The sequence below is a fragment of the Nannospalax galili genome, unplaced genomic scaffold (assembly GCF_000622305.1).
Source record: "Nannospalax galili isolate Female #2095 unplaced genomic scaffold, S.galili_v1.0 scaffold417, whole genome shotgun sequence".
Taxonomy (NCBI): domain Eukaryota; kingdom Metazoa; phylum Chordata; class Mammalia; order Rodentia; family Spalacidae; genus Nannospalax; species Nannospalax galili.
The window spans coordinates 4,895,476-4,905,259 of NW_008340785.1; the positions used below are offsets into that span (position 1 = coordinate 4,895,476).

Here is a 9,784-nt window from a genome sequence, read left to right on the forward strand (position 1 = left end):
GCCCAGCGCGTAGGGGTGGTGCGGGTGCGGGTGCGCGTGGTGCGGGTGAGCGTGCCAGGCGTCGGCGCCCTGGTGCAGGTGGCCGTGCAGCGCGGCGGGCGAGTAGGGGTCGGCGGCGAAGGGCAGCTCCGAGTGCGCGGCGGCCAGAGGGCTGCCCAGCGGCGCGGGCACGGGCGCCTGGTACGCGCTGTTCCAGAAGGAGGCGGGGAAACTGCGCTGGCTCATCGGGAAGGAGCCTTCTGCGGACGAAGAAAGGGGAGAGAGGACTGAGTCACGGCGGACAGACGCGACCGACCCTGGGAGCTGAGCCCGCCGGCCGAAAGCTGCAGAGGGGGTGGACCCGCAACCTTAGCTTCTGCTCCTGCTGCGGGCGACGGCGAAGTCAGGGCACTGAGAAATGGGGGTCCTGGAGCCCTGGGAGGAGATCTGAGTCATCCAGGTTTTTAGATTGGCCCGCAGTGCAGCTCTGATGGTGGAGTTTTTAGAGGAAAGCATCCCTTCTCCTTTCTGGACCAGGGCATCCTCTCCCACGGGACAGACTAGACCTCCAGGTTTCAGTCTCCCCTCCAACGGAAGATCCTTCTCCGGATGGGTTCAGTACCCTCCCTTGATCCAGAAAACAATCCCCTTCAAGGTAGGTCTCTGATAGACTGGAAGATCACGGACCCATTTCTAAGTCTTGCTATTACTGTTTTTTTTGTTTTTAGAAGTTTTCTTTCAAATACTGCCCCCCATCCCAACTCAAACAGTAAAGTAGACATATTAAAGAACAGCTGTGTTGTTTGCACACACAAGGGACAGTTATTTAAAAATCCTCAGTTTTAATTAATAAACTTTCTGATCAAAGTAAGGACGCTGGAAATAATTATTGTTAGCATGATTATCAATGTCACTGTCGACCCCGTAAGGTATCAGAAGGAAGCATTATAAAAGAAGGGCTCTTAGGTCAGATTTGTTGCCTTTAGTAGGACAGGAGAGAAAGACATTTAATTCAAGGACCATTTATGGCACAGCTCCTGAGGGGAAGGCATAACCACACACTAGAGAATTTAAAACGACTTGGAAATTCATTCTAAGTGAACAGGATTCCCATTAAAATGTATTTGGGCAACTGGACAATAAAACGAAGGTTCTGTATTTAAAATGAATGCTTTTAAATCTTGTCCAAGGGCAAGGTTTGTGCACATTGTCAGATAGTCTTAAGAAAATAAAGAGGGAGGATAAAGGTTGTTACCCCCACAACTGACAAGTGAAGACTCATTTTCTATTTACAAGTCTTGGCTTCTCAGCTTACTCATCAAAACCTGAGCTGACTGAGCAAGTTCGCTAAGCAGTCCCCCCAACCTTTCCATTATTGGTAATAAAGGGAAATTGAGATTACAGAAATGATTTAGTTGTCTTGTGCAAGAAATCATTGTTCCTAGTTAGTAAAGGCAGTGTTCTATAGAGAGTGTAGAAAAAGATGGGATACGCTTGTGAACACATTGTGTTTTGTTTCCTTGCCACTTCACTAGCTTGTATTGTAAAGACAAGTTTCTGCTTAATGATTTCCCAAGTATCTGAAACCTGGCAGAAGGGACTGGCTAGTTTTTGGAGGGGTATTCTCCAACAGATTTTTTTTGCGGGGAGGTATGAGACTTTTTCTTCTGGGTAAATTTTCAGAAACTGGGAAGGACCCTTGTAGGTTATGGGTAAAGTTCAGCTCCCCTGGGTTGGGGAAGGTGTGGGAAACCTCACATTTCCACACATACTGCATATATTTTATGCATTTCAGTGTTTGACTCTTATAGTCTTCTGAGGGTGGTTAGGAAGGCAAGTGTTATTCTAATTTTAGAGGCCAGTGACCTCCAAAAGGTTAAGAGACTCGCCCAAGGTCATATTATTAGGAAGTGGTAGAACCTATATGCAAATCCAGACTTTCTAATTCCAAGGTTAGTATCCCTCCCACCCCCAGGTCACTGCTTTCCTCTGTATCTCTAAGAAGAGGTATTTTGTCCATACCCTTCCCCCCTTCACTGTTCTTACCCTCCTCAAATACTGCTCTTCACCCCATCTCTGAAGCTTACTGTTCTTTCGGCTGATATTCTTGGGCCTCAGTAAGTGGACGCCAGGCAGAGACAACCTTCCGCCCACCCTTCTCTTTCACCCTTATTTACCTCTCCAGGGTCCAGAGATCCTGTGTGCTTTGCTGTTGGTGCAACTAGGAGAGTAGCTGCTAGGCTGACTCAGGGCCCTACTGAAATGTTCATCTACCACAGAACTGATGTCCCCCTGGAAATATGTGAAGAGGACACAGCGGGAGTTGATGTACTCGGCTTCAGGTGGTCGCTCTTTTTCTGGGCTGCCTTCCTCCTCTTTTATGCTGGCTGGGGTTTGGCTGGAAAAGGAGGAGCTGCCGCTGCTGCTGGGGCTGGCGTTGCACTCTTGGGCTTCTTGCATTTTGGAGTAATAGGCTAGTTTCTGCTCAGAGAAAGAAAGAGTAAAAATGTCAATTTCAGAAGAGATGGTCAGTGTGGATTCATTCCTGAGGCATCCATTGGATAACTGGAGTCTGTGCCTAAAGTTTAGTGCCCTCCACATAAAACCAGCAATAGATGGCATCACAGTTGCCTCTCTGCCCACACCATCCTGAGGAAGCCTGCCCTCCTTGGTACCTCTGTCTCCTCAGAATTACACTTGGGCTGCAGGAAAACAGTTTCTTAAAATGTTGGGGTAGAAGTCTCAGAAGACACTAAAACAAAAACAAACAGAAGACACCCCAGATTGTAAGGACTGTAAGCTGAGTTCACACCTATGTCAAGTTGGTGACTGAGTATTCTCTGCATGAGAATTCAAAGCAGAAGCATAAGATGCTAGATTAAGGGTCCTCATCATGAAATGAGAAATAACAATGAAAAATGGAATCCTGGTCACAAAACCAGGAATAAAAAGGAAGAATGGCCACAGAAAACATGGAAGAGTTCCCTGTAGTAACAGATGGGGTAAAAATACAGGATAACATGGTGACTGGGGAAATGTGGATCATTTTAATAAATGCAAATTGAGTTTTGTTTGGTCATCTATGTCAGTTGTTTGTTTGTTTTTTGAGACAAGGTTTCATACAGCCTAGGCTGGCCTTAGACTTCCCATCCATGTACCTGAGATTGGTCTTGAACTCGGATCCTCCTGCCTCAGCCTTCTGAGTACTGGGACTACAGGTATATGCTCTACATGCTTATTTTTTAAAGATATCTTTAAAGTAAGGGAAACCCAGCAGATCAGTATGTACATCTTTACCATCTCCAAACATCTTCAGGACAGAATTTGGGAGCATGAGGGAGAAGGTGGAGCTCTTGGCTGTGATGTTGAGCAAATCACCACAACAATGAAAATTTCAAGCCAAGTTCAGTTACTGAGAACATTTTCTTAGAAATAAGCTGTAGACTGAACACACTATGTTAAGGCATTTGGAAGGCAGAGATGGCCTTACAGTGAGGGGCTGGAGTCAGACAAAGTGACGAGACCTTTACATAATTGATACAGGGTCCAGGAGAAGAAAGGACCAGGTAGAAGACTTAACTACCTCTCACCTTGCAGTAGATAGTCCTATCCTGGGAAAGAGCTCCTGATCTTGGGAAGCTGGAGCCCACTGACTGCAGTTACTTAGCAGTAGCAGAACATATTAAATGCTGTTTTCCCACTTCACTTACAATGAGAAACCTTGGTGATTCCTAAAACCAACATTGAGACTACAAATTCTAGGCTGAAAAGTTTTAAAGAGGTGACTGGGGGAGGAGGAGGAAGAAAGAAAACTAAAAGCAAAACCTATCCATCCCCCCATCATCAGGAAAGTTCTTAATATATAGTTCGGATTTGCAGACAAAGTTGTTGAAAAGTACTGAATCAAACACTGAAGCACTGCATTTCAATTTTACCTCCAGAGAAGAAAGACCAAAGCCCTCCCACCCGGGTTCAGATCTCTACTGCCCCAGGTGTGCGCTTTTGTTCTGTCCCTGTAGTAAGTCCTCAGATTCTGCTGCCTTCTCTGAGGGCATAGAAGGAAAAACTGCTTGACTGGAATGGAACGGAAGTTCGACAGTTTGCAGGAGCGGGGTTAAATGGTCTTAAAGTGTGTTTGGACTGTCAGATCCTGCTATTTGGGCTTGAGAAGGGCGAGCTTGCTTAGCGGTTCAGTCATACCCGAATAATGCCTCTAGAACTTTGCAAGGCGAAGACCACAGAACCAGTGTCTTCTGCTAGGTTCTCCCTGATAACGAATTCACGGGTTCCAAGGCTAAAGGAGCCTGATCGCCTGAGAACGGAAATGGAATAGTTTATTCCTGAGATGAACGTGCAGGAACGAGGACGCGGGCCTTTCCATCTCAGAATGACAGATGGGTTTTTGATTTTTCGTTTTGTTGTTTATTCTCACCTTCAGGACTAAAGTTCGGATTTTCTTGCAAGAGCTTTGCCTGAAGCGCTCTGCATCCGCACCAGGCTCTAAGAAGAAAATCCAGTCTGTGCCATCCTGTTCTAACTATTCTCCTTATGGCCCGGGAGCACATTAGCAAGGCTTAACTGCCTTCTCAAGACGGCGAAAAGACCAGCTAAAAGCGTTAGCAAATTGCACAGCCAACCCAGCGCGCGCAATCCCTGTATCCCAGCGTTTGTAGCCGCCCGCTGGCTTGTCGCTTCCAACACAGGGGACCTTTTGGGTACCAGAGGTACTTCTGTAGGCCGGGTTCATCCACCGTGGTCCCCGCCCAGACCCGGAGAGACACATACCTGGTGGTAGGGCGTGTAGGCGGCTGCGAAGTAAGGCTGAGGAGGACCGTAGACTTGGTACATAACATCCAGACAGCTCATGGCTCCCCGCGGCGGAGGCGGTTGAGTGGTTTTTCATCAACTCTGTTTATGTGGCGCTCAAGGATGCTGCACAGGCGACGCCGGGGCCGGAGCTGGGGAGTCATGGGCGAGGAGCGCGGGGCAGCGCTGGGCTCCGGGTGCCGCCAGCTCGCTTCCCTCCCACTCCCGAGATTCTAGCCCGGGCCGCGCTCCCGGGCACCAGCGTCCGGGCTCCCACTAGTGGGCATTTAAACCCCACACCCCTCGGGCGCGCTGACGCCACTCGGAGCCGCCAGAGGGAGGGGGAGGGGGCGGGGAACCAACGCCCAGCGGGGGACGCACGTCCCGAGCCCAGCACGAGGGTTTCCCGAGACTCCCAGGCTGGAAGCTGGAGGCTGGGAGTGCCAGGGACTAAAGGTGGGGAACCTGGGGCCCCAGGCCTCCCTCGGCCAAGGGATTTCCCAGGCTAAAACTTGGCAGGGAGGAAGGCAGCAGAGACAGGGACAGAGACCCGGAGCGCGGAAGCCGCGGAAAGATCTACGGCAGAGCAGCAGCCGAGCACTATCCGCAGAGTCCACTGGGTGGTCCCCGAGTGGCGACCCGCAGCAGACTCTGCTCTCCGGTTTAGGGAGAGATAGTTCTGCCCTTTGGAGTACGCTGGGGAATGTGGTCCTCGCTGACAGCTTGGAGTGGGGGGTAGGGGGTGGGGGTGGGGTCTCTGCGGGGAGGAGGCCGTGTAACTGTTGCAACCTCCTCACTTCCACAGACCTGCTGCTCCTGCTCTGCCCTCGTCCACCAATCTCGCTTTCTTGGGCTGCTCCCTGTCTAAAATTCGGTCTCATTCCTTTCTCCATGATAAACCCGAACCTGCTCCGTCCAGGTTGATGGCGCCCGCCTCAGCCGGGTCTTTTGTGAGCTGCTTTCGAGGAGTCTTGGAGGTCCCCCACCAGCCCCCGACGCCCGCTAACCAGGCCCTGGTCTCAGCTGGTGTCCTCTAAAGTTCCCTCAGTGGCTCCGCAAGAACTCCTTGGTTCTAAGAGGCACCTTAGGCACTGCAGACAGGTAGAGGGTGCTTTTTTTTTTTTGGATAGTAAAAGTTTCTGATGCTCAGTCTCATCTTAGGAATGCACTCCAATTGGGAAATGCTCCTGAGAAGGGGATGTAAAATGGCACTCCCAGTCCAATTTAGGAGTGAATTGAGACAAAGTTACCTCGGTAACTTTGCAAGGGCAAGCGGGCCCCAATTGGAAAGAGCTTAAAGTAATCCTGGCCCGCCAGTCTTGGGGGCAGGAGGCATAGGTGGGGAACTTGGAGAGCCTAGAACGGAGGAATGGGTGTCAGGGATAGACGAAAGCGAACCCTTGTTATAAGCCAGTTTAAATCCAACAGAAAGTCTCACATCGATTCTCAGGTTACCGAATCACGTATAATTTCACTCTTGAAGATACTTATGTTTAAAAAGTGGTCATTTTAAATCAAATTGTTTCAGGATTGAATTTTGGGCTTGTTTCTTTCTTTCTTTTTTTTTTTTTTTCAAAAAGTGGTTCCAGTTCAGCTTAAAAATGGTAAACCATCCTGACCAATTGGGGGTTTCCTTAACTAATTACAATATGATAAATTTTAAATTAAAAATTGCAGGTATCCTGGGGGTTGGTATACATAATTATAAGCCCAGCACTCCAAAGGTTGAGGCAAGAGGATCCAGTCTGGGCTACGTAGGGAGTGGCTGTCCCAGGAAACCAAAATAAATTTAAACAAGTAAATAAAAATAACCTCCCCAAACAGTTTTTTTTGCAAACGCCTTTTGCCTTTTTAGGGGCTCAGGCTGGTTTGAGCCGGAGTGGGGTGATCTTGGGCTTTCTCTGTGGAGGCGCACAGATAAAACAACATTCCGCCCATCTCCACTGCTACCCTTGGTTCCAGGAATTTCACCATTAGTACACTAGCTGTCTTTGTCCACCCCCACCCCAACTTCTGAGAAAAAGCTAAGGATTCCAACCTCACTGCATGGAAGAGGTAGGGAGTGCAAGAAAAATGCACACAAGCACAAGCACACACACTGAGCTTTAGGTGACAGTTCCCCTCAGGTCTGCTCAGGCTTGGGGACTGGCAGTATAGGTCTAAGGACACCCTAGTAGACCAGGTGTAAAAAAGTCGCTGCTCCCCATACAGGCCCCGGACATGTGTATGACTCCCGTGGACCCAACTCCACATTTTGTACAGGTCTCCGATTGGTCTTAGGACACAGAGGTCCTACTTTTGAAGCTCTCGTTCCAGAGCAGCATAGGCTGTTCAGAGTGCAGGAGCCGGCACTCTGGGAAGGGATGGGGAGAAGGACGGAGGAGGCCTAGAGAGACCAGCAGTAGACCTTTGCAGGTCTAGTCAAAGCTGGGGACCTCAGCTCTTGTCACCTCCAGGAAGGATCCTCCATCCCTAATAGAACTCAGGGTGACAGTTTTATTTACTTATTACCTTTGGCCATTCAGAGAAAATCACAACTCTGGGTCCAGTAAGGCTCAGAAAGGATCATGGGAGCAGCGATTTAGAAGCATAATTTGTAGGAAGGAGGTGAAAAGAACGTGGCAATTGTCGAAGGCTGCCTTTAAAAATCTCTCGCCAACTCAGGTGGTAGTAGTCCACGAGTTTAAAGGAACACGGAAAATTATGTTAGTGAGCATCAGTCTAGAAGTCAGGCAAGAAAACATTCCATTCCATCTAAAGCCAAAATGAAAAAAAAAAAAAAAAAAAAAAAAAAAAAAAAAAATCCATCGCAGCTCCAAAGTTTTAAAATGCATTTCAAAGTTTGGAGCACGGACAGCTTTTTCTTCCATCTGAAAAGCTGTCATTTAGGAGAAGGTGGTGTTTCTCAACCTCAGAAGATGGTCCCTTGTGTATGATGAAATATAAAGTAAACCCCAACTGCCTTTTAAATCCTTCCGCTCTGCAAGCCTTTAAAACCAAGGCAAGAATGGAAGGAGAAAAATAACAGATTTGGTTCAGAGCCTTAGGACTGGGCTAGAAGGACACTAATGGTCTTGCCCCCCCCCACTTCCTTTTTCACAGGAAAGACTGCCCATTCAACAGTTAATATATTTGAGAATTTGGGTGCCATGGACAAAGGGGTCAACAAAGCACAGAACAAAGTCCTCTTGCTAATTGTATCAGAATGCTTTTAATCCTAATTACTTTGTGATAGATTTGGGGCAATTTATTGACCTTCCAAGATTCCACCAAAATGCCCTTTTAATACACTAGTTTAGCAGGGTGTAGTGGTTCATGCCTGAAATCCCAGTACTCTGGTAGGCTGAGGCAGAAGGCTTACCATGAGTTCCCAGACCAGCCTGGCTACAGAATGAGACCCTGTCTCAAAAATCCAAACCAACCAAGCCAAGCCAAAACACAATGAAACAAAAAACAAAACACAGTTTCAGTCTGTAATCCTAACGTGATCTAAAATTGTAAAAATAATTTTCCATTATTCTCAAAGTCAGCAAATTAAATTACTTTTGAGTGAATATACATTTGAATATCATGTCCCAACGAAATGCCTTGTTTTCTCTTCTGAAAGATCTGCCCCTTTTAAATCAGCTCGTTTTATTATCTCTGAATTTTCTGTCACCTCTCTCATTGTATTCTGAACACTGCAAAGATACAGTTTTAAAAGAAGGACACATTAACAGAACAAATCAGAGCCGGCTCACAGCCAGCCCTGGCCCCAGTTGCCTGCGGTTTATTGGGATTGTGAGCGCTGGCATCCTGCGCCGCCTTATTCTGCCAAGCAGAAGGGATGAACACAATGGTAATCTCATAGATTTCCCTCCCTAAATCCATCCTTGCCTCTTTAACTGAGGAGAGATGTGTTTGGATTTAGGAGAGCAGCTGACAAGATTTTGTGGATTCAAGATGCTAATATTAATTGAAAACATTTATGCAAAGCTGGAGTTTTCAAGCATAGTGGCCACCTAGGAATGACAGCTGATGAGTGGAGAGCCTGAATGTGATGTTATTTTAAAGAAGTAAAATGAAAAAAAAGAAACAAAACAAAACAAAACAAAACAACAACAAAAAAAAAAACAACAGAGAATAAATCCATGTACTCGGTCCTCACTAAAAAGCTTTAGTGAAAAAACAAGAAAAAAAGATTCATTTGTTTTCATACAAACAGAATACATCAGTCACCTGTGGTCAGTCCAGGTGAATGTTTGAGATGACTTTTTGACAGAAGTTTGCTCTCTCTCTCTCTCTCTCTCTCTCTCTCTCTCTCTCTCTCATAATTATCATAAGAATGTTAAATTAGGGACTAGAGAGATGGCTCAGCTGTTAAGAGCACTGACTGAGGACAGGGATTTGAGTACCAGCAACCACATGGCAGCTAACAATCAGTCCAGTTCCAGAGGATCTGATGCCTTCTGCTAACTTCCAAGGGCATTGCATGACATGGGTGTGCTTACACACACACAGGCAATACATTCATGCATATAAATTAAAAATAATAAAATATTTTAAAAAGAATGTTAAATTAAACCTGTCTCATGTTTTGAGACTATTTTCATGTTGTTTACAAATCAACTTTATCTTTGGCGAAACAGTCACAAATTTCTTGATTTCACTTTCTCTTGAACATATATTGACAATAATGCCTATTTCTGAGATCGAGAATAATATTTAAAACTGTAGTTATTTTCATAAATGAGTTTTTAAAATTTATTTAATCTTTTATGTTTTGTTTTTTGGGACAGGGTCTCACTATGTGGCCCTAGCTGCCCCTGAGCTCCTATGTAGATCATCCTAGGCAGGCCTCAAACACAAAGCAATCTGCCTTCCTCTGCTTCCTGAGTGCTGGGATTAAAAGTAGGCATCACCAAGCCTGGTCCAGAAATGAATTCTTTACCAAATTGCCATTAAATAGCTCATATAAGGTGTGATTATACAAATTTAATACATATGACTCACTTTCGAA

General features: G+C 46.4%; 1 protein-coding gene across 2 annotated transcripts in view; it reads right to left on the minus strand.

Moving 5' to 3' along the window:
- Nucleotides 1-5,077, minus strand: part of Vgll2 (vestigial like family member 2) — a 7,735-nt gene extending 2,658 nt beyond the window's left edge. For both annotated transcript variants that reach the window (XM_029564814.1, XM_029564813.1), the window contains exons 1-3: nucleotides 4,765-5,077; nucleotides 2,157-2,460; nucleotides 1-239 (exon numbers count right to left, since the gene is read on the minus strand). The exon at nucleotides 1-239 is cut by the window's left edge. In XM_029564814.1, the coding sequence (XP_029420674.1) occupies nucleotides 1-239; nucleotides 2,157-2,460; nucleotides 4,765-4,845 (624 nt within the window). In that variant the 5' untranslated portion in view covers nucleotides 4,846-5,077. The remainder of the gene's footprint in view (nucleotides 240-2,156; nucleotides 2,461-4,764) is intronic.
- Between the last annotated feature and the right edge of the window lie 4,707 nt (nucleotides 5,078-9,784).